Raw genomic sequence first — 27,421 nt, forward strand, 5'->3', positions numbered from 1 at the left:
CTTGTGCCATATTGGGATTTAAAGGTAATAGCCAGCTTCTTGAATTGCACCTGGAAGGAAGGAAACTGGGAAGCCAGTGCACTTCTCACAACAGAGATGTTACATGGCTAAACCTAGGGGCATTTGTCACTGTACACGCCTCCACATTCTGGACTAGTTGAAGCTTCTGAGTGGTCTTTAAGGGTAGCTGCATGCAGAACACATTGCAGAAATCAAACAGGAGATGACCAAGACATGACTGACGGTCAGCAGGGTTCAGGAAAGGTCAACATTGGTGCACCCAAAAAATCGGTGCAAAGGCCTCCCTAGTCACAGTTGCCACCTGTTCCTGGAACAAAAGCCATGAGTCCAGGACTCCCAAATTGTGCATTGGCTCAATCTAGGGAAGTTCCACCCCATCCAAAGATAGAATATCACTTAGGTCTGGGGAGTGGGGAACAAAAATCCAGAGCCATTCTGTCTTGCCAGGGTTGGGTCCAAGCTGGTGGTTCCCCACGCAGACCCTTACAGCCTCCAGGCATCTGGCCAGCACCCAATTTCACTGCCTGGCTAGGGGTAGAGATAGTTGGGCATCATTAGCATATTGATCATACCATACTGACAGGTGACCTCCCCTAGTTGTCTCAGGTAGATGTTAAAAAGAAGCAAAAGGCTCCTATTAACACCAACTGGAATCAGCTGCAGAGGAAGGAGAAGAACTACTATAACATAGTGCCTCCCAACCCCCAAAGCTGGTTCAGAAGGAGACCATGGTTGATGGTACTGAAAGCCACGGAGAAATCCAGGAGGGTCAGAATGGTTGCACCACCCCATCCTGATCCCTTCAAAGGTCATTAACAAGTGTGACTTAAGGCCGTTTCAGTGCTGTGCCCTGACCTAACCCAGACTGAAATGAATTCAGATAATCTGTTTCATCTGCGATTCTTGGTAGCCTTGTGCTAACCATCTTCTCAACAATCTTTCTTGGAAAGGGAAAATTGGAAAATGGAAGAATGTTTTCTAATACTGTGAAGTTCAAGAATGGCTTTTAAAGAAGGGGTTACACTAATGTCCTTCAGGGCAGTGGTATCACCCCCTTCAACAAATAGGCATTATTCACTGCTTGGGAATACAATTGGGGTATTCCCATACTCCTTACTGGGAGTACAATGAAAATAAATTGCTATACCATACAAATAATTTTCTTAGAATAAAATATGAAATTGATAATACAATGCAAAAAGTCTAATACTTCAACTGAGATGGATGAGCAGTATTTGAACACTGTAAGGGTGAAGTGATATTCATTCTTATTTCCTGTGACTCTTTTAAAAATGGCTGTGCCCAAAATTAGAAGTAAAGTATTTTTCTTTGCAAAGATTTGTAAGAATTTATATATATATAAATATATTATATATATAAAACACACACACACACACACACACACACACACACGAATGAAAGTGGAACTCAGGCTCCCTCTCATGATAGAAAATAGAACTGAAATTTCAGTATCTTTTAGAAACCATCTAGAGAAAATGTTTGATTCATTTCTATGCAACAGTGTATATAGCAAATTATAAAATCCAATCTTCTCAGCCAACACAATTACTTATAAATTTGTACCAATTTCAATAGTAATTCTGTTTTCACTGAAACAGGAAATTCATTACAGAAACAACAGTGAAAAAAGGGACAGGAACAAAAGGATGTAATTTTAAATAATTTCATGAACTAGCACAGTGTTGGCTAAACTTTTTGGGCTCCTGTGCAAAAAATTGCACTCGTGTTTGCGTGCCAGCACCTAGAAGGCAATGCGCGCTGTCCTCCCAAGCCTACTGCACATGTGCGCACGATCCCTCCCACCGTCTCCTTACCTGCACTATGCATGTGTGTACCTCCCAGCTGATTTTTAGGCCTGCTTGAGGCCTTTTTCAGCCTCCCAGAGGCTCAAGGAAAGCCTCTGCAGCCTTTGGAGGGCGAAAAATGGGCCCATTTCGTCACTTCCGGTAGTTCCGGAAATACAGGAAGTGATGAAACGGGCCTGTTTTTCGACCTCCAAAGGCTGCAGAGGCTTCCCTCAGGCCTCTGGGAGGCCAAAAAATCAGCTGGGAGGCACACGCATGTGCAGTGAAGTAGGTTTGGCTAGGGCTTGTGTGCCCGCACAAATGGCTCTGCATGCCACCTGTGGCACGCGTACCATAGGTTTGCCATCACGGAGCTAGCATGATTACTCTTAGTTAACAGCTCCAGCCATGGTGTTGCTCAACATTTAGCTTAATAAAACAATTCCTGGAAGGCAAATTTAATGACCAAGTGATATGGGTCACTGAGCCCTCATAAGATTTTTACTGCTTCCTCTTACTTGCTTGCTTGATTTTTTTACTGTCTTTATTATTTTTATACCAAATACCTTCTTCAAATTTTCCCCACAACAGTCCTATGAAGTGTGTTGGGCTGAGAGAGAGTGGCCCAATGTCACCCAGTCAACTAGAACTCAGTCACCTGCTTGCTATAGAATGTTAATATTACCTTTTTCAGATTGGTTATTGTATTTATCTGAAAAATCCAGATATTTTCTATATATTGAAGTATATGGGGCATGGTATGATGGGCTATTTTAATAATTCTACCTTTGTATATATTTTAGGACATAGTCTGTTTTGTCCAGTCCTGGACCTTTTTGAATTCTGTATCTAATATATGTTCCCTACTCCTGACTATGTATTAATAACAGAGTTGGAAGACTTAGACTACAACATCCCCTATAGATTGCCTTATAGAAATTATCAACCAAGCCTGCTAATGCCATCTCAATATCCAAATAAACAATTGAACTCCCCTCTCCAAATTATATATTCAAAGAGAGAAGCTGAAAACAAAGAGGGAAGCTGAGGACAAAAAAGAGGAAGAACACATAATGATGATGGTGCTCCCTTTACAAAGAAGTTAAAAGTAAGGAAGTAAAACTAACAGCTACTATTCCCCCATGTGAACTTCTGCTTTTTTGGAAAAAAAAAATCTTTTGAAGAATGACTGCTTTCTTGGGATCTCATGCAAAGAGGCAATAGCTGCAGATAAAATATCACATGCTTTGCATAAGTAGACTTTTAACAGAAAGAAGCATGGAGAATTTCAGTGTTCCTCTGTTGAAAAGAAGCAATGGAACTGTTTAAGCCTTAAAGCTATGTGCTTTGAACATTTTTTTTTTACAACCAAGTGAGCCCACAAATACAGAACATAAGCCATTGCACATACTGTGTCTATTATGAAACAGCCCTTGTGCAGCCTAAAGTTCCCTGAATCTGCTATACAGAAATTAATTATTGTGTGGGTGTAAGTTATACAGTATAATTTTTGAAGATTAAATTTAAATTAGCACTTCAGTAAAGAGAACGTGTCTTCTACTTTAAATCTGCTCCCACAAGATACTTATATGCAAATTGCATAGTTATAGCAGTAAGAAAGCTGCAATCACAGATGTGAAGCAGCATCACGATTTTTTTTTTCTCTTTCTTTCGTGTAGTCACAGATGACTTGAAGGCACATAATCCATCAAAAGAACCCTAGACATCTACACCGCAAATCAATTTTCTCTCAGATTGCCGGTCCAAGTGCATCACCAGCATTGGCCTTTTATGACGCCTCTTTTCAAAACTGTCAGTTTGCCTGAAGAAGCGTCTGACCCAATTCCAAACGCGCTTCCCTCAAATTCCACAGGACTCGGATTTCTTGGAAGGTTCCATTTTCCTGGTTTCCATTTTCCGCATGCCCGAGAGGTTGCCATGCCGTGTGTTTTCACGCTGCAGCAAAATGTAATGGGATCTGCAGCCCTATACATATTTACCTGAGAGAAAGCCTAACTGAACCCGGATCCCCTGAACAATCAGAATATCACCTGAATAATCAGGTAAAATACAAGCGCGGCCACACAGAATTAACCGTGTTGGCCATGCTTGTATTTCCCTACCTGATTACTGAATTAGTTTTCTGACGTAGTGGCTTTCCGATCAGGAAGGCGATCTGAAAACCTTTCTACATGGGATCTCAATGCGATTTGCAAGTAGGATCGCGAAGGGCGGATCCTAATTTAGATTTTTTTTTTTCCTGAGGAGGGGTGCTGCTGGGTGGAAGAAAAGAGCAGATATATTTCCGCGAATGCTCGCATCGAACCTCGCGGGATTCACTGACTCATCTTGCAAGGAAGGATGGGGTGATTATGTTACGGCGGGATTGATGCTCACTCTCCCCCCCTCTCCCCTGTCAATGGGAAGACATTCTCCCGCCTTGGCAAAAGGCAAAAAAAAAAAAAAATCAGAAAGAGATGAATCGAAGTCCGCAGCATTCAAGCCCCAACCAGGTAAGGAAGCCAGCTGCTGCCACAGGAGCGCTCATCTCCAATCAGAACTCGCGATCTATCAAAGAGGCGGGGCTATCCCTACTCTACGCCAATGGCTGCATCCAAACGGGGTAACGGACGGGTGGCTTGGCCGCCCTCCTAACTCGCCACACGGTCGGAAGGCGGAGCTTTCTTCGGCGCTTTGGGGAGGGGGTGGGAACGTCATTCGTTTTTTTTTCCCGTGATCCAACGCTGTGAAAGGCGGTAGCACTGCTGCAGTAGCGCCGCCGCTGCCGCTGCTACCGAAGACGACTCCATCCGGGTCCTGGATGGTGCTGTAGAGACGGGAATCGCAGGTAACGGTCGTGTGATCGCGAGCAAGGGAGGGGAGACGCGGGATCAGCGAAAGAAGACGTTGGCCTGTTCGCACGGGAAGCGTGCTTGTTTCGCCTGCGCGGGAGAACGGCTTTAGGCCTCCAGGCGATCTTTCTGCTACTTCTGAGGCGATGGACGGCAGGGAGAAAAAGGGCGAAGTTTCCCCGCTCCCTCGCGCCCTTTCTTCCTGCCCGCTTTAGCCCTGCATCCTTTCTTCCCCTTCGCCCCCCCCTTCCCTCTCCTTGCCGCGCCTTCCCTGACAAACCTGAAGGTCCGAGAAGCGCCGCCCACTCGGCGGCGACCGATTGGCCGCTGGGCCCTGGTCCTTCTCGCGATTGGCCGGAGATCCCTCTCCTAGGTGGGCGCGTCACTTCCCGTAGCAAGTTCGAGACGGGCAAGGGAGACCTTGGCTGCCGGGGAGGGATGAGGAAAGGGGGTGGGGCGCGAGATGATGCTGCGGCGGGGACTCCCAAGCACGATGGGCAAGCTCCGCCCCGTCTCTCGAGACGCCCCGCTTCCCGCCTATTGCCGGCCGACCGCTGTCGTAGCTTCTTTCTCGCCGCGCGCCTTCGAGCTCCCCCCACTGGCTCGAGCTTCGGACCACGAGAGCCCCGGGCGGGCAGTGGGGAATGGGAGCGGGCGCGCGACAGAGAATTTTTTTTTTTTTGAGGGGCGGGGAGGCCTGTTGCTGGAAGGCGGGAGCTCCCGATGGCCCGAAGCCTCTCGGGCCGGAGCAGAGCCAAAAGAAAAAAGAAAGAAAGAAAGGAGGTGGGGGCTGCTTCTTGGCAAGCGGCTTTGCTACCACGAGGCGCGCCGCCTCTCCTCCTTCCCGCGCGGTCTTTTCCTTCTGATCGGAGAATACAGTAAATCCTGCCCGCTCCTTTCCTTAGAGGGAGACTTGCTCTTTCTTTCTTTCTTTCTTTCTTTCTTTCTTTCTTTCTTTCTTTCTTTCTTTCTTTCTTTCTTTCTTTCTTTCTTTCTTTCTTTCTTTCTTTTGAGAAACAGCTGGAGTATCGGGATCTCCCAAGGGATCTGGCACTCAAATCTTTGGCGCCTCTTTAGCTGATTTGTACATTACAACCCGTCTCGGCTAGGAAAACTTTTAAGTGGTTTGAATTTGAAGCAGTGTGGTAACTTCGTCAGAGACAGGGAGAGGTGCCCTCCCCCCCCTCCACTTTTTGTGGCTCTCCCCATTTAAGCTATCCGCTATTTTAATCGGCGATCGTGTTGGGACTCGTTGGAGGTGCGAAAGCCAGAATGGATTTTGAGTGTCGAGTTCCCCCCCTTTTTCTTGCTAGCAAGTTTGCTAATTATTCTTTTTGGATACGGCTTTATCTCCAATCCAACCATTAAGCCATTATAATCTGGGAGCAGTGTTTTCTTAATGCACAGCTGGATAGTTTTTTCAGCTTCCCTTCCAGTATCTTCCTTTGGGTTGGAAGTAAGGTTGCAAAAAAAAAAAAAAATCTTTTCAATCTAGTGAAATTTCATTACATGAGATGACGGTGGGGTTACCTGCTCCTAGAAAGCTGACAAGGTGTATCTATTTCTGTAGGGCTGGGAAAGGAGGGCCATTGCCCTTGGATGGGATGACTGTACAGTATTGTCTTGAAAGGAAAATGCTTTTAAAACTATGCATTTAAACCTTTTCTTTTGCCACTGCGGATTTTGGTCCTGTCAAGTTAAAGTTAACTTTTCAAACAGAGAGTATTTGAAATGATTAGGGAATGTAGATTTTTTTCCAGACATAAACCTAAGATGAAGTCTTTCAGAAAACTTCCTGCATATGTAGTGTCTTGAAATTAAATTAGCAATTTGTTCAAAAAGCAACTCTTAACATTCTTTGAAAACTGTTGTAATAAATATTAAGATACCGCTAAGATAAAGCATAGAATAGACTGATTTGTTTTACCTTAAGCTAAGCCAGTCAGACTTCCAAAAAGATTCCTTATTTGTATACAAGGAGGGTAGTTTATTTCTAAGTCAGAACTTCCAAGAGTTTGTATATGTGGGGAATATGTTAATGTTAGGTCTGAGATTCAAGGAATATAGAATCAGTTCACATAGCAATTTTCAAAGCAAACTTTTGGCTCTTTAAATTTTAAAATACTTGTGCATTTCTGAATAAGGATTTACTAAACAAAGCCATTTGAAAAGGGTTTGGTTTCATTTTAATTAGAGTAAATTAGTATATATGACAGTTCAGGCAACTGTCAAATGTGGGTACTGCTTTCAGTGTGTTTGATCTTTTCCTAGTTTGATCTTTTCCTAAAAGATTAAAGCACTTTCTAATCGAAATAACCAAACGGTGGATGCCTTTTGATTGTTTGCTACAAATGCTGAGTGATTGCTGCTGCCAATAAACCTCAAGTGTTTATGAATGTGCAGTTGTTGGTGGGGAGAAATGACAACTTTTGTCTTGAAAGTGAAGCTAGCACAATGATGGATTAGTGTTTCATTGAAATTTATGAATTTCAAGTAACTTGATGCTTTAGCCCATTCAAATAATGACATGAAATCTGATTTACAAATTTATTAAATCAAATTATTGAATACAAGTACAGTTATTTTGTAGGAATAAGCTGTCCTGTTTCCTCTTCAGTTTTATATTTGTCCTTAGAAGAAACAATTGAATACGATTACCTTAGATCAAGTATTTTATAACCTTTTCAGGAGCTGCTAACATTTGAGAAATAATTATGTGTATTTTAAAAAATTATATGCATCACAGCCAATGTATTACAAAGCAAATGTAATATGTTCAATTCATTCCCAATGTACTAAAACACAAGCCATACCTTTAACATAGTAAATTAATCATTTAGGTAAGTTTATCAGAATATTGCAAGGGCAATTTGTCACATGGATTCTGATACCCACTCACAGGAGTAAAAGCCTTATTCAAGTGTTTTGATTATCCCACTCAAATATAGTAAAGTTTAGATTTATGATGGGCCCCTATGGTTTTAAACTATATATATCTCATAGTCTTCAGTGGATATATTTGGGATTCAAGTTTCAGTATGACCCCTATATTTACTGTCATGTTATTCATTCTCACCCAACTTGTCCCTGTCTATTTCTTCCTGTTTTCCATCAATTATGTTTGACATAGAGAAAAATGACACTACATCTATAGTTCATTCAAAATTTCCAAAACTTGAATGTTAGTATCTACCAGAGCAATTTTCATATAAATGCATCAAAATATTCTTTATTTACAACCTGTGTTTTATTTAACTATAAAGAATAGGATTGATTTCCTGCCCCATTAATGTATTATCATAACATCTGGCATTTCTTACTGCTGAAATTGCAGTTGCATGCTTTTATTTATCTAGGATGGTTTTCATTAACTTTCCTTCCTCCTTTTAGGTTTGAAAGTGGAATAGAATGAGGAACGCTACATAATAGTTGTCTTGCATCAATATTTGCACTTAATTTCTTCATCCAAAGAAGTTTCCCAGACTGAATCATTTGGATATTGAACTGGAAAGAATATCTTTGAAATACTGTAGATAATTAAACAACCGGAGAGACGTTTGTTTAGCATCCTTTTTAAAAAGACATTGCCATCTATTAAATGAAGATACTGTTCTGTGGGATGAGGTAGTAGGTTGTATAGTTTTAGGGTCATACCCACCACTGGGAGATAACTATACAGTCTACTGTCTTTCCTAAGGAAGCAGGTAATCATCAGCAACATTAGTCTGATTTTATTCTGAAACTGCTTGCAGTGGCAGATATTGAACATTATTTCAAGGAAGCAAGAAAGTGAGCAACAGAAAACTTGCATTAGGTGCTATATAATACTTAAAGTTGGCCATGGTATGGGAGACTTGAGAGGGAAATAACTTAGGGAAAGGTAATTCAAAAAAGTAAATATTTTGTGTTCAAGTTACTTTTGACCAGTTTGGGAAGTATTTTTCTATGCCTAATACCTGTTTTCCATAATTCAAAAGGCCTTCAAAGGGTGGGGGCATTTGAACCCAAAAGTTTCCTGCTACATTTTTAGAACCAAATTCAAAGGAATATTATCTGAACAAATTTACTTTCTAAATATGTTTCTCTTATCAGGTTGAGGTAGTAGATTGTATAGTTGTAGGGTAGTTATTTTGCCCTCTTCAGGAGATAACTATACAATCTATTGCCTTCCCTGAGGAGTAAAAATTCTACAGTATTCTTGATTTGCAGTTTGGTTTAAAATAAATTACAAGTGTCTTTGTTTTTACTGGCAAACTATAAGAGGGTGTAAGAATCATTTTACTATGTTTATGCATTAGTTCGTGGTCTTACTGAATGTCTATTTCATAAATACATTCTAGTGAAGCTAAACTATACTTGTAAGAAAGTAACCATTGTTTTATTTCAAATGGACTGGGGCTATACCTATGAATCATTTGATGGCAAAATATTTAACACTTAAGGATGTTTCCTGTTTACCACTAATGAACAATGGTAATGAAGCTGCATGCATGTTATACTGCATAATCTTTAAAGATGTGCACAACTTTTCACAATGACTTTTTAAAGAAGAATTACAGAAGATATGGTGGGGTTCCTAGGAAGAGGTAGTAGGTTGCATAGTTTTAGGGCAGTGGTTTTGCCTATACGGAGTTAACTATACAACCTGCTGCCTTTCTTAGGGCTTTAATATCACAACAGGATCATGGTTGGTCGAATTTCATGTTCCTAATCTAAGTTTGCAAGATTTACCATTACATTTTTATCCCTTGAATCAAATAAACCAAATAATGCAGAGGTTCCTTAAACTACCTTGATGAAACATTCTTTTCCCTTTGCTAGACTATAGGAAACCGCCCCCGCCCCCTCCAATGTACCTGCATACTGGGGAAAAGTGTGGTTGTGATTTCAAACTCATTTTAAGTCTAGTCTTGTATGTATGTATGTATTTTCATAATAAAATAGAAATTCAGTCCAAAAAGATATTTTGAAAGAGCCTATTTATTATATTGTTCAGTCCTAATGTTTTCCGGTTTTATCATCTAAATATATCTCTATATTTCAATAAAGTCGGTGTATATTTTAGAATAGATTAATTGTTGGTATGCCTAAGCAACTATGTTCTATGTAAAAGAAATTAGGATTTGGTCTACATATCAGCAGAGTAACATTCCTAAAACTGTACAGAACAGCACTGTAATAGTGTTGGAGAAGAACCAGATGCTCCCACCCTGGGAGAGAAAAAGAATTCCAAATTTTGTTTTTCCTAATTTATTCATCTGGGAAAGACAATTGGACAGGATCTTGAAATGTTGTCAGTGGCTCCATTCTAACCCTCCCTCCCCTTCCCAGTGCAGAATATAAATATACAAACAGAACACAAGACAATAGAAACTGGAAACATAAGCACCAGAGGTGGTATTCAGCAGGTTCTGACCAGTTCTGGAGAACTAGTAGCGGAAATTTTGAGTAGTTCGGAGAACCAGCAAATACCACCTCTGACTGGAGATTTTACAGTATCCTTCCCCTACCACACCCACAGAACCGGTAGTAAAAATGTTTGAATCCCACCACTGATAAGCACCCCTTTTCAAGCTCACATAGCTGGTAAACTCAACAAGAACCAAGCAAATTTCAGAAAGCGATTGAAAATATCATTAGGACATTAATATTTGGGATAAAAGCATAATCTTAAACTATAAAAGTAAGTTCCCAGTTTAAATAAAAAAAACTAAAAGTAATATCCACAATAAGCCACTTAAGATAGAATCTTGGACATTTTTTTCTTCTCACGACCCCCACTCCTTCCGTTTCTTGTCTGGCTTGCCTCTTGTACCTACTAAATTATTGTCCATAGTTTCTCATATCCCAGACTAGATTGTCACATGAGAGAAGCAATATGTCTGCACAATAGGCACAGCATGTTATTTTGTTACATGAAAAAGAATACAGATGCCTCCTAAGGTCACTGGTGATAAAGAATTGGAAAGAATCCCAAAAGTTGTTCTCTGGGTGGTCCTGTTCAATATATGCAATTAGTAAATTATAATTTCTTAAAGAGCACTACAAAGTATATCTAGTTCATAACCTTTGGTGATACCTATGAAATTATTTTTGAAATACACATTGTTCATGCAGCGAACAAGTTACCTGCTTATTTATAATGACCACATTTAGTCTATGAAGTTTTCCCGCACAATGCACAAAAACCTGGACAATATAACTTATACTGTACATTCAGAATTAATTTTTAGAAAGCCTTTATAGAAAAAGCAAAACAAGCATATATAAACATAGAATGTAAAATTATATGTATATACGTGCACATATAAGGTATACGGTACATTTAATAAAGCTAAACAGCTCTTGTGGGGTTTTTTCAAGCCAAGTGGAATTTAGTCAAACTGGTTATTGAAAAGGTAAGATCACTTCAGTCAATTAGTTGTGGTTTCAATCATGCTTCCATTATCAATTGATTTGGACAACTTAGTGGATAAGGTTTAGAGTGAAACTGAAGTGCATAGAACTCTTACAGATGAAAGGAATATGCTCTTAAACTGTCTTTGCCATCAATTCCAGCCACTATTCCAACAATGCTGACATCATCACATGCCACAGATCTGAAGCCACTATGTGAATGAAATGTTTGTGTTAGTACTTGGTTAAATAAGTCACATTGAAACAATTCAATCTGTAAAGTACAATAAATCAAGCTATGGATCCAGGTTTTACATGAATGGAATATTTCATTGCAAGCCAATGTATACTCCAAAGCCTACATCACTTGGGTCACTGCATGGTACACTGCAGTTGATTCTGTAATTTGCAGTTGAAAAGTTTATCTTTGAGTAATATATTTCAGTGTGATCTCCAGATACAAATTATTGTGATTATGAAAAATAAATTCGGTTAATTTAAAAATATACAGAGATTACTTGTCTTATCAAGGCTATTCTTAACTTGTTAGTGCTTGGATGAATTGGTGAGTAGGTATCACCATAAAGAAAAGAAAAGCAGTTCTCCCATGCTCCATTTGATATATACAATAAGAAATTAAACATTTTAAATCTGCCTTTCAAAGAGAACACTATGGTTAATTATCAACAAATCAGGTTAAAATATTGTCTAAATAATCAGCCTAAATGGGTCAGGTTAAAAGTCTTTTCAAACTGTTTTTCAATGGCCGCATGCCTTCTCAGCCCTGAGCTCCGATTTTGAAGTCTGTCTGGGAGCTAGGGCTTTGGCTCTGATTTTTGCAGCAGCCCCTCTTGGTAGAAGGGCCTCTCTGTCTTTTTTTCTTTCTCAAAGGGGCTTGTGTATCTTGGGGTTCTTCCAATTCTTTGGGGCCAGGTTGGGGTGCTTCCCTTTCCATACTGGCAACAGAGCAGACACCAAGGGTGCTGTGAGCTTCCCCCACTGAGGTTGCTCTGGGCCAGGCAAGTTCTGAGACTTAAAACAAGATGGCCGTCTGCCATGTGTAGTGGCTCTGGGATGGCTTCGCTACCTCCTTTGCTCAATAGGCTCTTACCAGGCCCCGAGCGATCAAATCATAGCGAAACAGCTGAGAAGTGGTAGAATGAAGCTCCAGAGCCAGCTGTGAAGTGGCTCGGGCAGCAGCGGCAGCAGCGAGCCCCGTGATCGATGGGGCTGTGTGGAAGGCTTCAATGAAGGCTCCCTGGGTCTGTAGCCCTTTGTGAGGCAGGGCCAAAGCCTCGATGCTGCAGGAGAACGGATCCCCACTCTCCTGTAGACAGCTCTACCGGAGCCCCAGGAGCTGGATTTTTCAATTATTTGCTGTCTCCTGATTTCAAACTCTATTTTAGCTATTTAAAAGCAATCCTTCCAGAGACTAGCTCTCAGACAAAAAGCTGAGCCAAAAGATGGGCGGGCCAGCCAGGGACTGGCTTTTTATAGTGGCAGATTCAGCTCTATGACATCAGAAGTAAGAGCTTAACCCATTCCTGGACTCATCTTGCAGGGTAGATAGGGTGTTCTCAGGTAATTATACCTATGCCCGTTTTAAATCTGCCTTTCAAAGAGAACACCATGGTTAATTATCAACAAATCAGGTTAAAATATTCTCTAAATAATCAGTCTAAAAGGGTCAGGTTAAGTTTGAAAGCTGAATAGGAAAAGAACTTTCAACCTGCATGCAACAACTTGGGGAGGGATGGAGGAATTTCTCTCTGCAGAGAGCCTGCATGAATACACAAAAGACTTCTCTGCTACATCTTTAATAGACAAGTTCAGGCAGGAAACTCAACTAGTTATCTGGGAGTCCTGAACAAGATAAATTGCCAGTGGGTGCTCAATACTATAATCACATTTGAAAAATAATAAATGAAATGTTAACACTGTCACTAGGCTGTTAAAATGCCAATAAACCATTTTTTTTTTAAAAAAAGAGACTTACCTTGACCATCTGTGAGATCCTCCCAATAAATTATAGCAACTTGTCAACAAAGAGGATTTGCTATTTTTCCAGAAGTATACACGAAGTGAAAGGTCCATGGAAGATGTCACGACATGAAAAGGATCCTGGAGTAGGATGGAATGGTGAAAACAAGTTGTATAGTAAATATACCTAATACCTGTGCAGAGCAGAAAGTAACTAATCAGAGGTTGGTTTTGTTTTGTTTTTTGCAAAATAATAGACTAATGTCTGTAAATAAGGAAGAGTCACTATACCACCCAAATAGATGTAATAATTTTATGATGATCCTTGAAAGCCATCAATACAGTCCCGCTCAGAGAGTATACTGTCAGTTCTGGTCCAGCTGCTATAAGAAGGGTTTGTTTGCCAAATCCTTTCATACTTGTCACCGGCTGTTGGGCTGGTAGTGTGAAGCTTGCAATCTGTTTAGCTTTTGTATAAAAAGAACATAACACTCATTCTTGTGTCATATAAACGATTGAAATTTGTATTCTATTTTACCCAATAGTTGTTTGTCAATATTGATTAGGAATTCTGAGAATTGCAATCCTGATACTGCGAAAGGTTATCAAAGATGGGAAGACAGTTTCATGTGATAATATTTTATTACTAATTTTATTTATATCCTGCCTTTATTATTTTTATAAATAACTCAAGGGGGTGAATGTATCCAACAGTACTCTTTTCCCCACAACAAAAAATGTGTGAAGTGAATTGACAGACTAGAACACGGCCCTATCTAATAAAATGAAATTCAATGTAGAGAAAAGTAAAGTCCTACGCTTAGGCAATAAAAACCAAATGTACCCATATAGACTGGGTGAAACCAGGCTCAATAGCAGCAACCATGAGAGGGATCTTGGAGTCTTAGTGGACAACCAGCTAAATATGAGCCAGCAGTGTGCAGCAGCAGCCAAAAAAGCTAATGCAATCCTAAGTTGCATTAACAGAGGGATACAATCAAGACCAAGTGAGGTACTAATACCACTCTATAAAGTCTTAGTAAGACCACACCTAGAGTACTACATCCAGTTTTGGTCACCACATTATAAAAAGATGTTGAGACTCTAGAAAAAGTACAGAGAAGAGCAACCAGGATGATTAGGGGATTAGAGGCTAAAACATATGATAAATGGTTGCAGGAACTGGGCTTGGCTAGTCTGGTGAAGAGAAGGACCAGGGGAGACATGATAGCAGTCTTCCAATATTTAAGGGGCTGCCACAGAGAGGAATGGGTCAAGCTATTTGCTAAAGCTCCTGTATGCCAGACAAGGAATAACGGATGGAAACTGAACAAGGAGAGATTTAACCTGGAAATGAGAAACTTTCTGACAGAACAATCAACCAATGGAACAGCTTGCCCTCCGAAGTTGTGGGAGCGCCATCACTTGAGACCTTCAAGAAGAGATTGGACTACCATTTGTCAGAAAAGGTGTAGGGTCTCCCACTTGGGCAGGGGGTTGGACTAGATGACCTATAAGGTCCTTTCTAACTCTGATTATCTGTTAAGGATCTGTTAAGGCTGAGAGGGCTAGGCCCAAAGTCATCCAGTCTTCTGGCATAGCATGAGCAATGGGACTTCCCCATTCCTCCAGAGACATCTTGATGGCTACCACCTACCAGAGCCTCTACACTTGGGGCATAGGGCTGCATGGACACTACATATTACCAGCTAGGTCTGTAGCATAGGCATTTAGAGTCTAGACAACCATTAGTGTGCAAATCTAAGCTTATCTTAACTGAAAGCAATAAAATTAGAAAGAAATAAAAGAATAAGAACAGGCTTAACCAAGGACAGGAGAGCCTAGTAAAGAATAAATTTTATTTATTAAATTCGTTTGCTGCCCAACTCACTGCAAGGTAACTGGGCATCTTACAACAAATTGCAAGTCATCAGAATCTGTATATTACCAATCATCTAGATAATTCAACCAACAAATTATCTGCCATAGTTCTTTTACCCTTTTCTCCATTACAACTATCATATGCTCTAGATTATCAACTATTGATTTAGAATATGTATATTACCAATAATCTAGGCAATTCAACCAAAATCAGTTATAGTTCTTGTACATTTCTAGATTACCAACTATTTTTTGTACACATTCTAGAAGACTTTGTGGTAGCAAAGCACGGTATGAGTATTTTAAATAACAAAGAATGAACACTGTAAAGGAATTAAAGTCTCTAGATTTTCTACAGAATATCAAATAGCGTAAATTATTTTAGGAGATTTTGCAATCTAAGAAAGCATTATTCCTCTAAAAGCTGTCAAAAAGGATTTCCCCCCCAAAGTGTATTAGAAATAGCACCTGAATATTTGGCATAAATGATTTAAGAGAATGATTGCCATTTCATAATATCAAATAGAAGTTAAAGATAATAATGTAAAATTATTGATTGAGCAATTATTGAGGTCAAAGCAAATATGTATAGAAAAGCTTTGGACATATTGTCAAAAATAGTAAAAAGCTATTTGGATATATTTAGTCTTAATAATGTTACTGCCTGACAATAAATTATATATATATTTTTTCCATTATGGTCCAGCACATTTTAAATATCCAATGGCATATCTAATATTACACAACAATTTGATGAAGCCTACCTGTAATCTTCTTTTTGTATTTAGACTTCTCAATTACTATATCAAAGCTATCAATGTGAAACATCTCATTTTTGTACAAAATGGCAATTCTTGCTGATTCAGCTGGTAACCAGCACATCACCCGACAATAATTTGTAATAGGCAAAGGACTAGATAGCATCAAATCATCATCTTCTGGCTGAGTTGCATAATATATGTTAAATACCTGATAAGCAAAATAAGTTGGGATTCAAAAATTTAATTTATACATTTTAGAAGTATCAGTGCTACTTTTGAACTTGTATGAAAAATGTATGTCAATATATTAAACTTTCTATCCCAACTAAAGACCTTGATTTATCTTAGTAATACTGTCTATGCATGAGATAAAAACTGGTGTATCCATTCAGCTCTAGCCAGCATGGTCAATGGGAATTATAGTTCAAATGCTTGAGAAAGCACCTGGTTATCAGTGTCTGGTTGATATTGCTTGGCAGCAACTTTCCAAGAAATCCTTTTTAAACCTCTCTAAAATGCTGGAGTTGAGCCTTTGATCTGCAGGTAATCCATGGCTTCTAATACCTGACCTCTCTTATTTGAATTGCAAAGCTCCATTCTGCATCATACATGACTTTTGAAACTTGTTCCCATTTGAAAAATGCAAATCTTACTAATAAACATAGAAGTACAGTTCTTTGAATCTAGGCTACTATCTACAGGTGAAACCTTGACATTCAAGATCTGCTGTAGGCAGATTATACAAATACATTAGAAAAGTCAGAACATAGTAATTCTCCTTAGTTTTCTTTAGCAACTTGTTAAAGGCAAAGAATAAAAACCTATTTTATTTACTCATATAATGAGTCAGAATCAAAACTCTCAGGATGACGTACAGTGTGGCACAAGACGGTAAAACCATAATTTTGCCACTGTAACCGTCTTCAGTCCGTATTAGCTGAGATTAATTTTGTGACTGAATTTCACAAATGTTTTCCCAGAAAGAACAGCTGGGTAGAAGCAGTAGCAATCCAATTCAGAATGTTGATAATGTGAAGGAAACCTAGAATTTAAATATTATGGCCATTCTAAAATTCATCAAGACTGCTTCATGTCTGAAAGACCATAGAATCAAAGAACATAACAGTTACAAATGATTTTGTTAAGTCACCAACCCCAAACCAATGCAGAAATCCATTAGATATAAAAATCATTTTTTGTATACATTCCTTAGAAGGAAAGTCTCGGTCCCTCCCTTCCTCACCTTGAGCTTAATCTCTTAAGACATTTTCCTTTCTGACCACTTGCATTCTATTTCCTTGCAATTCTTAACTCTTGCTTCTGGCTTAGGCTTCTGAAACAATTATGAATGATTTTTGTCCTGTTTTGCTGCAGTGGCGCTAGATCTCAACAGACACATTTAATAATAATAGAAACCATACCTTTGGTGAAAAAGCAGCATCTCCAGGACAAACAAGTATCCATTGCCCATTTGGTGAACACAAAGACAACTGTATACCACAGTTCTGAAACAATTTTTTGTATAAAACTTGGCTTAGATCAGTTGCTGACAAGCTATGAAGTGAGCCTTCTTCAGTGCCCACCTAAACCAAAGAAGGGGAAAAAGCATGTAAAATACAGTGCCTTGAACTTTAGAGATGCTAATTATTTCATAAAAATTCAAAATAACAGAATGGGGATAGGTAAAAGCTGCTCTACTACAGCCAATTTCTGGCGAGTCAGTATCTACAACAATTGCTAAGCTAATTGGACCATAATCTAATTCTATCAACTCTAAAGCCTTGAATACCAACCCCTGAACTACAAATAATATATTTCTCATAGCTGAACAACAGGGTAACATTTGAGCTTCTTTGCTAAAGTTTTTTTTTCTACAAGAAGAAGAATCCGGCATCTTCAAAACTTCCTGCATTAAGAAAGACACAATCCTATTCCTCCAAGCAACTGTGAAGAACAGAGGACGATCGCTTTTGCCATTTAGGGAGAGGGGGAAATCCCAGGTTTTAAGAAGGGAGATGTGGGAGTTCCAAACAATGGGAAACTTCCCATGCTTCATGTCTAGAGGAAATGCTGCTAAACTGCGAAGTAAGAAAAAGGCTCAACTTCCCAAACTCCATGGATGTCCCAAGACATTATGGGCAAAGGGATGGTACTGATTTCAGGCTGCCACAGCTGCCACAGCTAAAGAGGCTACTTTAAAATGTCCTATTTTATAAGTATTTGGCAATCTGAAGAAAGTTTCCTTGAGAATGGCGATCAACTCACGTAGTGTGCTACTTACCATTAAGAATGGGTTATTCTTTATTGTGTAGGCTACCATACAGGATGGTATAGATGACACTGAAAAAGTTGAAAGCTCTTCCCCTGTAGTCCCTTGCCAGAGTTTGATTGTCCCCTCAGTGTCTGCTGTAGCTGCCAGGTTAAATGCAGGAAATGTGATAATACCTACTAGTGGAAATCCCTGTTGGGGACTAGACCAAATCTGTTTACCCTGATAAAAGCAAAGAAAAAAAGATCATTCTATTTGATAAGTATTTTTTTTTAAAAAAACCCATCTTCCTGTTAGTGCAATTATTATTGCAAATGTATGTACCATGCATTCTTTTCAATCTAAAATACTTTTCCATTAAAAAATATCTAATTTCTGTTCCGATACACTTGTTTGGTGAAAAACTGTATTTTTATTGGTGTTAACAAAATAAAATAAAAATCTCAACCCCAAATCATGTTGCTTTTATCTTGTTGAAACTTGTTCACTTAATCTATTTCTTTATTAGATCATAATAATGAGTCAGACTTTCCCATTGCATTTCAAAGTCCCAAACTGTGCCCAAAAATTCCTAAAAGAATTTATAAAATAACAACTTTTCTTGGATCACAGTTGTGATGTCTATGCCCCCCAAAACCATTAAATCAGAGAAAAATGGCATTGTTGTGAAAACAGTCTTGGGGGAAAAGCGTCTCAATATCCAGATTTGTAATACTTTATTTCCTTTCATATGATTTTTGTTGTTATTTGTATCAGGTATGTCTTCATCAGCTATTTTTCATGTACTGCATTCTTGAAAAAACAGCAGATTGTTTATATAGCTCGCATTACATCTTCAAAATAACACTCCACTTTGAGAACTTGGAATGTTATTTAATGCTGTTTCCTGAAGATGTTGAATAGAGTGGGTCAACCTTTTCCTTCTTACATCTTAATGCTATTACGAAAGAACTTCATACAGCTTATCCTTCCCCCTGGAACTCTGGGAGTCCTTTCTACCTCTTCATCTGGATCAAACGATGTCCTTGAGAGTAAACTTTCAATTTAGGGAAAAAAATGGAAGTCACCTGATGCCAGGTCTGGACTGTATGATGTAAGACAGTGAGGTCTAACTTTGCAATTGCCTTTTGGGTGGCTGATGAGGTGTCAGGTTTTATACTGCCACCTTCCAGCAAAATTTATTTCATGCTTCTGGACTTTGCTTAAGTCTTTCAAAGTTTTGAATGTTACAGCATAGCACTGAATTGATAGTGGTGCCAGGTTCCAGGAAGGCCATGTGAATAACACTATTCAAGTTCTCAAAAATTGTAACTATGACTTTTCCTGCCAAAGCCAGGTTGTCGGTTTTTTTTTTAAGCAAATGAAATTTAGTGATATTCCCTGGACGAGTGTGTCATTTCGAGGACACAATGATGATCCTGAGTGTCATCAATGGTCACAGTGCTCAAAAGAAAGTTATCTTTATTCTCATAGCATGACATTATTGCTGGCAAAGTCCATCAGCATACAAAGGATGCATCTTGCACAAACCTTGCAATGTGAAAGAGCAGCAACAATATGACCTATGAAAAGCTTGACATACATTTCCCTTTGATCTGATTGTTCATCAACCACTGCTATCAGCCTTTCTCACCTGAAACTCATCACTTGTCACAGATCATTTGCCATGTTCTTGATAACAAAATTCAGTTCTCCTTGATTCACTATCTTTAGATTTTTGACCCAGCAATGCACAATGCTCATTTTACCACCATTTTCCCCATAAACAATTCTATATTCAGTGGCAAAATTCAATTCAGGGGGTTCCTTTGGCAACCAAACATTTAATCATGTATATTGTTTAACTTCATTGATGAGTACTCAACTCTAGAATTCTGAACAATAGTAATGCAACCGTTAATCACAGTAATTTCCTACCAACTGAAGTAAAAGATTAGATACAATACAGGTAGTTTTCGCTTTATGACCACAACTGGGATCCTAACTTACATCATTAAGTAACAGTTAAGTAAGTCATGTCTGATTTTACAATCATTTTTGCCATGGTCATTAAGCAAATCACAGTTGTTAAATAAATCTGCATACTCCATTGACTTTGCTTGTCAGAAGCTAGCTGAGAACATTTTAGATGGTGATCACATGGTTCTTTTTGTCTATAGAAGTTAAGGAACTGAACAATCTGTATGCATACTACAGATAGATCAAAAAATGTTTCCTTTTGTTCTAGAATATTCTTATAAGCTATAAAACAATTGTAAACAGCATCTCTGAGATTCTGCTCAAGAGCATTCATTTCTATAAGAACCATCTTCTGGTCTACCCAGGCCAATATTTTTTTCTTTTAGGATTTATGATTGTTGACTACGATTGATGTAACTATACCTTTTCTTTCACAGCATTGATTGTTTGCACCTCACTGTATAAAACTGAATATAGTGTCTTACATTTTCTTTTCTTCTATCCTTTCTTTTGTTTATCTTTAGAAGCTGGTTTGCTTCTAAAGCAGGCCTGGGGAAAAATGGGCTGAATTCTCTATTCACATTATTCTAGATTATGGGGCCAGGAGATGGAATTATAAAAAATATTTCTGCATTTGCTTTTTGACCTTTCAATCATCAGAAAGGAAGCACATGAGGGGTCGGGGTAGACATCAGATGAGCCACCCCTGAAAGATAGGTGGTAGCAACAGGAAATTATCGAGCCGCTATCCCAAAACAGGAAGTGGGACAAGGGTGTGATGTTGCAGGACTCTTTTGGAAAAGGAGGTTTCAGACTTCCAACTTTCAAACAAAAGGCTCAATATGAGTATCAATGTTTTTTTTTAAAGTTTTTATGTTCAGCATTTTTAAAGTCTTTATATATTTATTCAATTTGATACCAGCTGACTCCAAATGACATCAGCTCACAATACACAAAAACAATGCTGAATAAAAACAATACCACAGATATCATCAAACACAATCAGACGCAGACAAAGAAAAAGACAAAACATCCCAGCTAACATCTCAAAACATCTCAACTAACTTCCAACAAAGGGGACATCAGCTACTTTAGCCCAAGGCCTAGGAAAGAGCCTTGTGACTCTTCTCTGCAAGTCTTCGAAGTTATTTACAGTAACTCCACATGCTCCTTTTTCTTACCTCTTGGATATTCCATGCCCTGACTGTGCCATCAGAAGAGACAGTACATACAGTGGACTCTACTTTTCCTGTTGCAAACATATGCTCCTTCTCGGATAGATAAGCCATTTCATATATCACTCCTGCAGCAACACAACATATCTTTGTTTAAAAGCAAAGTATTTGGGAGCTTGATTATTAAGTTCAATTGCTCCAAAACAAAAAGTTTCTATAGTTCATTTAAACTAAACAATCAATCCCACAGTATTTTCACTTTGCATAGTACACTGTAAATTTACAGTCAACTATAAGTATCAGCAGTTGGATCAGCTCTAGAATTTTGGATTACAAATGAGTAGAAAATTTTGGATCACAAACTTAAGAGAACTTTTGTAATTTATTTGTTGGAATGGTCTGCAATGATGCAATTGCAATGGTGGAACCGCATCCTCCAATGCAATTGATTTTTCTTCCCTCACTCAACTTCCTAAATAGAAAATTGATTCTAAGTCCTGTTAGCAGTGGTGATATTCAGCTGGTTCGTACCGATCCATGTGAATGGGTAGCAGGGATTTGGCGTAGGTAGCCGAACCAACAGTAACTTCTGGCTGGCTATGCCCCGACCCGGTCACCCAGTCGCTGCTCGCTTGCTTGCCCCACCTGCATGATGCGTGCTCACCCTGCCCACCTGACGCTCGCCCACCCAGTCACTCCTTTTCCCCTCTTCCGACAATCAGCTGTTCCTATGATCAGCTGTGCCGGGATTCCCCTTGCTTACTTATTGTTTCCCCCAGGAGGCTTTCGAGGCCCAGGAAGGCAAGAAATGGAGGGGGAGCCCTAGGGAGACCCCAACATGAAGTGGAGGGTGCTGTGAGCCCCCTCATGCCCTGTTTTTTCCTTCCTGAGTCCAGGGAAGCTTTCTGGGAGCAGAAATGCCCCGCCAGGAGGTTTCGCTGCGGCCCAGAAAGCCCCAAAGTGAAATGTGGGGGGTTTGCTATACGCCCCCACGCTCCATTTTCTGCCTTCCTAAACCCCAGGGAAGCCTTCTGGGAGCAAAAACGCCCCCCAGGAGGCTTCCCTGTGGCCCAGAAGGCTCAAAAAACAGGGTGGAGGGTACTGCCAAAAAAAGAGGAAAAAAAAGCCACGCCTACCCAGTCATGTGGCCATGCTCCCTAGCCACGCCCCCTAGCCACATCCACAGAACCGGTAGTAAACAATTTTGAATCCCAGCACTGGCTGCTAGGCCATTCCAGCCAGGGTAGAGGCATTTTGGTGGATGAATTCATTAGGCTTTTTGAGCCAATAAACATTTGCATTCAGAGAGCATGACAGTAATGGAGGAGCTAAATTAGACTGAATTTGAGAAATTATATAGGTTTAGTTTGTTTCTACACTTGTATGAATGTATGAGGATGGACAGATGGATAGATAGATGGATATGGATTCAAAAATTTTAAACTGGTTTAAAATTCCCTGGAAGCCCAAAACCTAGGATTGACAAGCTACTGACTGGGAAAATATTTGATAACTGTGGTACATGTACCAGATACATTTTCTCAGACTATGACCTCTTGTTTTCTACTGCAGAAATGGAAGTTCTTATTTTTCTGAATACAAATCATATACATAACCACAGTATAATGCTAGTTGAGAATTAGAAATGATTTCAACATATTTTTTTCTTCTAAAATTTACCACATTTCTCATACCATTGTGTCCTCTTATAGCTTTACATGTATAATCAACAGAAGGCTGTCCTGATTTCATCTTAGATTCAAGATTTGAGCGATGTAGATAGTACTTTTTCCAAGAGTGCATTCCTGGGATCACAGAGATATTGCAGAAAGCCCACCTTTTCAGACACATATTTCTATAAATATAAACAATTGCACTATTACTGTGACATTTAAATAGCTTTCTCTAAATCTGCTTTAGTAAATAGCAATTCTAATTTTTTAACAACTATCTTCTGTAAATATGATTTATTAGATTAAAAAGAATGTTGGAATATTTATTTTAATGTCATTTCTGAATACTTCAAATCTCAAATTTGTAATATGAAAATTAAAGTAAATATTAAGTAAATATATTATGTAAATAAAGTAAATACTAAAGTAAATATTAAATATTAAGAGAACAAAATATCATTAACTCAATAATTACTAATTATAGAACAATCACCTACACTTCTTAACAATCAGTGGAATACACAAATATGCAAGTGTTTACAACACACACATGTAATTATTTAAACATTTATATTCTGAAGCTTTAAAATTATAAGGTTGATTCACAACAATAAAATGTAATTGCACATTTAAGGAAATAAAAATAGCAAATATAAGCTGATTCAGAAAATGAAATTGACATTTCTGATCAAATGACTATTTTTTGAACAAGATAGTCTTCATCAAATGCTGAAATACTATTAAATAGAAGACCAAGAAGGCCTTTTTCTTTTTTGCATCATCTGTACCTGTTAAACGGAAGGCTCCACAAATTGTGGTCCTGTATTTGTATTATATGAAATATAATTATGTCCTTGATACAACCAGTTCAGCTTCCCTATCTAGATATTGCCATGGAGTTCCCAGGTAGTAAAAGACCAATCAGGTCTGCTGAGTCTCAGCAGGTGGCAGCACCTGGCTAGCCTTTCTTATAAAAGGGAACTTTTAAGACTTAGTAAGCAAAAAGGTATTGTTATACTACTTCCACAGCATTTACCAAGTACATCTATTAACTGACTTTTAAGAGTGCACAGAGATTTTCTCAGGCTGGAAGCCTAGCTAGTCTAGCATTTTGTTGATATAGAAATTAACTAGGCACTTCTTATTGAGCCTGCAGATCTGGACTACAAAAATCCAGGCAAGTATAAGATGGCCTCTTGCTGGCCTGAACTTTTGCAGCTGAGATCCAGTAACCCTACTTCTAGGAAACCCACAAGCAGCATGTGGCAAAAATAACAATTCACCCTTCCACCTAACAACTATGAATAAATTGTTGGGAAGAAGTGTATCGTCATCCAGCAATCTGTATCTACTAACACCAATTCTTGGATGAAATCCAGACCCTCCCACCATTTCTTGCTGCTCTCACCTCCAGAGAAACGTGGTCTCTGCTGCCTCGTTCCATGCCTAAAATGGGAAGGAAAGGAATGGCAGGTTTCAGAAGCAGTTTAAGATTCACTGGACCAAAAGACAGAATTCACAACTTGCACCAACTATGATTTGATTTAACCATGGTAGAATAAACCATAACAACATGGCTCATACCACAATGCTTGGGTTCATGCCACACACTGAACCCCAAACATGCCTAACATACTGTGCCAACCCAGGCCCCCTGACTAGTTCATAGTTGTGTGTCCTATCAACCCAAATGAGATTGAATAAATCATGGTTTATTGTGCCATGCAACTAAAACCGTTAGCTATGGCTTAGTAAAAATTTAGGAACTCAACCAGTGCTTGAGAAACTGCAAGATAATCCTATACTGTGTTTACTCAAGGACCCAAGCCCATTTTATTCAATATACACCTAATTCCCAGAAAGATGCTACTTTAGGGAGAAACGTGTTATTTAGTTTTACCCTTAAAAGAGTCCTACAAGTGGCATCAACTCAGCTGTTAAAGCTATTCCTGGCATCAGGTCAAGCAGGGCCAAATGCTTTATTGCCTATGAAAAGCTCCGAAGCCCTCAAAATAAGAAAATATAGAGGACAAGCATGTTCCCAAAGTGACAAGTAGAGCCCTCTCACACATCATCCAATGCTGAAGAACCCAAACTGGATCCAGCATGTAAAACCAATAAAAATCGGATATCCCGTCACGGCCAGCCGAGTTCCCTAGAAAGGGCGAGACTTCCGGCTCCTTTCTCCTTTCTGCAGCGACGCGTTGGGCGGTTAAAGGCCCTTGCGGGGGATCGCGGTGTCCTCTGCCCTCTGTTAAACTAGTTGAAGATTTGTTTCGAAAACAACTATTTGGAACTCCCTTTCATTTTCCTTGGGACAATTTTAAGGCCCGTTTGGGACGTTTTCCCTCCCGCCTTGAAAAGGCAAGAGCACTCTTGTTGGCAAATACGAAAGAAAGGATCGAAGTTAGCGTGATCTATATGCTAGCACCCCGATCCGTGGATTGCAAATCTCGCGCCCAACAGCCAAGAGGGGATTTAGGCAGCTATAATAGCAGCAAGTTGGGAAAACCGCTACTGTCTTGTGCATGACTGGACCACCGCGGTGTATCAGCCAAGTACGCACGATGCTGCGTTGTCTACATTGGGAAGCGGGTGTACCTTATTCACTTGAGCTACTCTGAGCAGATCCGGCACTTCCAAGTACGAGAAGAGATGGATAATGCAATCCAAAGACAGCGACTCGGCACTCATCGTGCTTTCAGGCGTCCTCACAGCCAATCTACTGAAATATTTTTTTCTCTCCACGCCCCAGTCGAATGCAGCGCTGGATCACTTCGTCGAGGCGGGATTAAAATTTCGGATTCCCCCGTGACTTGTCTTTCAGCTGCCCGTCAAGAATCAGAGCGGCAGACTTAAAATATTGTGTGCACCGAGGTGTGGAGGACCACTGATCCGCTCAGTTGCCGTATATCAACACTTAATAGGTCTTTTCAGGAAATTGATCACTTTTACAGGAACATATTTCTAATACCAAATAAATACCAATACCGTTTATTGTAAAAATAAACCCAAAGTTATTATCCTGGAACTCGCCAAACATTTGGATTCCCACAATTTCAGACAAATTGGGAAAATGCAACAGCAATGCATCTGGAAGGTATCCAGGTTGAAAAATGCCAAAACACCATCTTTCCTAGTAATTTTTATAGAAAAACTGATGGATCTTATTTCTCTGTAGACAATATATAGTCTATCAAGTTTTTCTTAACTGAAAGTCAATCCCACAGCAAATTGGCTGAGGGTAAGAGGAAGAGACTTCAGCTGTGCTTTTGAACACAACAATGAAGCAGTTCACACAGTGGGCTAACACAGAGTTTAATTATGATTTTATTATAATTTGCTGGGATCAAGTAATATGTTAGGCATAATATACAAGTTCTGAAAATCTTTGGTCCTTCAACTCTGTTGTATAGTATCTCCCATTCTCAATCACACTACCATAGCTTTCATTTGTTTCCAGTTTAAACCAAAGGGGAAACATGGTACCTAAGCTTTATTGTATTTTGTATCGTATGTAGATGGGTGTGATCATGTCACTAGACAAGCTTTAATCAATGCCACCTTCCAAGGGAGGTGCTCCTATTTTCAAGAGAAACAATTAATACATTATACTGTGTTATTGCTATTCATCAGTCAGTCTGCATGTTCTTAATATATTTCCCAGTCACTACCAATAAAGACAACTTATTCTGCTAAGTGGAAGGGCAGCTCCGTAAAGATAGAGATAATGCTAAAGATAAAGACAGACCGTACGGAATAAATCTTACTTTTGAGGCACTCACGCTTCTCTGACGAGAACAAATCCCTGTCCTATCCAAGCTTTTTTTAAGAGTAGGCCCACGCTTAGAAATTCTTGCAAACATTCATACCCGCCCCAGGCCCTTCGCTCAGGTGGGCTATTGTGCATCTGCAACTAGGAAAGAAGCTATATCTGCCTGTTTGCTGAATGTGCTGCAATTTTTGCAATCTGCAGGAAGACGCATCCGGTTGTCCCCCAACCAGCCACTGTGTAAATATTTTGAGCGGAAGTTGGTGTTTTCCAAAGAGATCCGCTTCACCCGTCGTTCACAATCCCTAACCTCATCTGTTGAATTGCTTCGGGGGAAAAGTGGAAGCACCAACCCTAAAAAATAAAGCACGAGGGTCCTGAATACTGTATAGAAGGATCTTCAAACTTGGCAAGTTTAAGACTTGTGGACTTCAACTCCCAGAGTTCCTGAGCTAACGTGACTGGAGGAGGAATTCTGGGAGTTGAAGTCCACAAGTCTTAAAGCTGTCAAGTTTGAAAACCCCTGGTTTAGAGATTCGAAGGTATTCTGCATATTGCTGCAGATTCCCAGGTGCGTGCATTCGAAGCGCCTTCTTACATACGGAAACGGGCCACCGGTGGGAAGCGGAAGTATTTTTTTACATAGCCAGGTCGACCACCTTTCCTTAAGCTCATGGTTCCTCCCTTTTCTTCGGGCTTCCTCGTAGGCGATCCTGATTTTTTTCCGGTTCCCGTCTTTGCGATTCCTCGTGGCTTGTTGGTAAAACTTGCAGGCACTCTGGGAAATGTAGTTTGCGCTAAGAGAGGCTGCGCCCCGCTAGATTTCTGCTCCGGTCTATGTTTAGAAAGTAACGGGCGTAACCTCCAAAGGAAAACA

General features: G+C 39.5%; 1 protein-coding gene and 1 long non-coding RNA gene across 5 annotated transcripts; one reads left to right on the forward strand and one right to left on the reverse strand.

The window, feature by feature from the left end:
* The first annotated feature begins 4,556 nt into the window (after positions 1-4,556).
* LOC113452581 (uncharacterized) lies at positions 4,557-9,638 on the forward strand. Its single transcript, XR_003376192.2, has 2 exons — positions 4,557-4,674; positions 8,069-9,638. It is a non-coding gene; the product is annotated as an uncharacterized LOC113452581 (long non-coding RNA).
* Positions 9,639-9,912: 274 nt separating this feature from the next.
* FBXW12 (F-box and WD repeat domain containing 12) lies at positions 9,913-27,278 on the reverse strand. 4 transcript variants are annotated; one of them, XM_087923908.1, is made up of 11 exons: positions 27,204-27,278; positions 25,374-25,739; positions 24,181-24,218; positions 22,794-22,954; positions 21,106-21,227; positions 17,978-18,187; positions 17,118-17,279; positions 15,700-15,904; positions 13,346-13,521; positions 13,071-13,195; positions 9,913-11,286 (listed from the first exon to the last, which is right to left on the reverse strand). In XM_087923908.1, the coding sequence occupies exons 2-11, from the start codon at positions 25,464-25,466 to the stop codon at positions 11,187-11,189; spliced, it is 1,392 nt and encodes a 463-aa protein (XP_087780034.1). In that variant the 5' UTR covers positions 25,467-25,739; positions 27,204-27,278; the 3' UTR covers positions 9,913-11,186. The 4 variants fall into 4 exon arrangements, with proteins under 4 accessions (XP_087780034.1, XP_087780032.1, XP_087780033.1 ...); XM_087923906.1 differs by having other exon boundaries at positions 27,143-27,273; XM_087923907.1 differs by having other exon boundaries at positions 26,543-27,247.
* Between the last annotated feature and the right edge of the window lie 143 nt (positions 27,279-27,421).

The sequence above is a fragment of the Pseudonaja textilis genome, chromosome 2, assembly GCF_049901715.1.
Source record: "Pseudonaja textilis isolate UNSWEBS1 chromosome 2, rPseTex1.2, whole genome shotgun sequence".
Taxonomy (NCBI): Eukaryota; Metazoa; Chordata; class Lepidosauria; order Squamata; family Elapidae; genus Pseudonaja; species Pseudonaja textilis.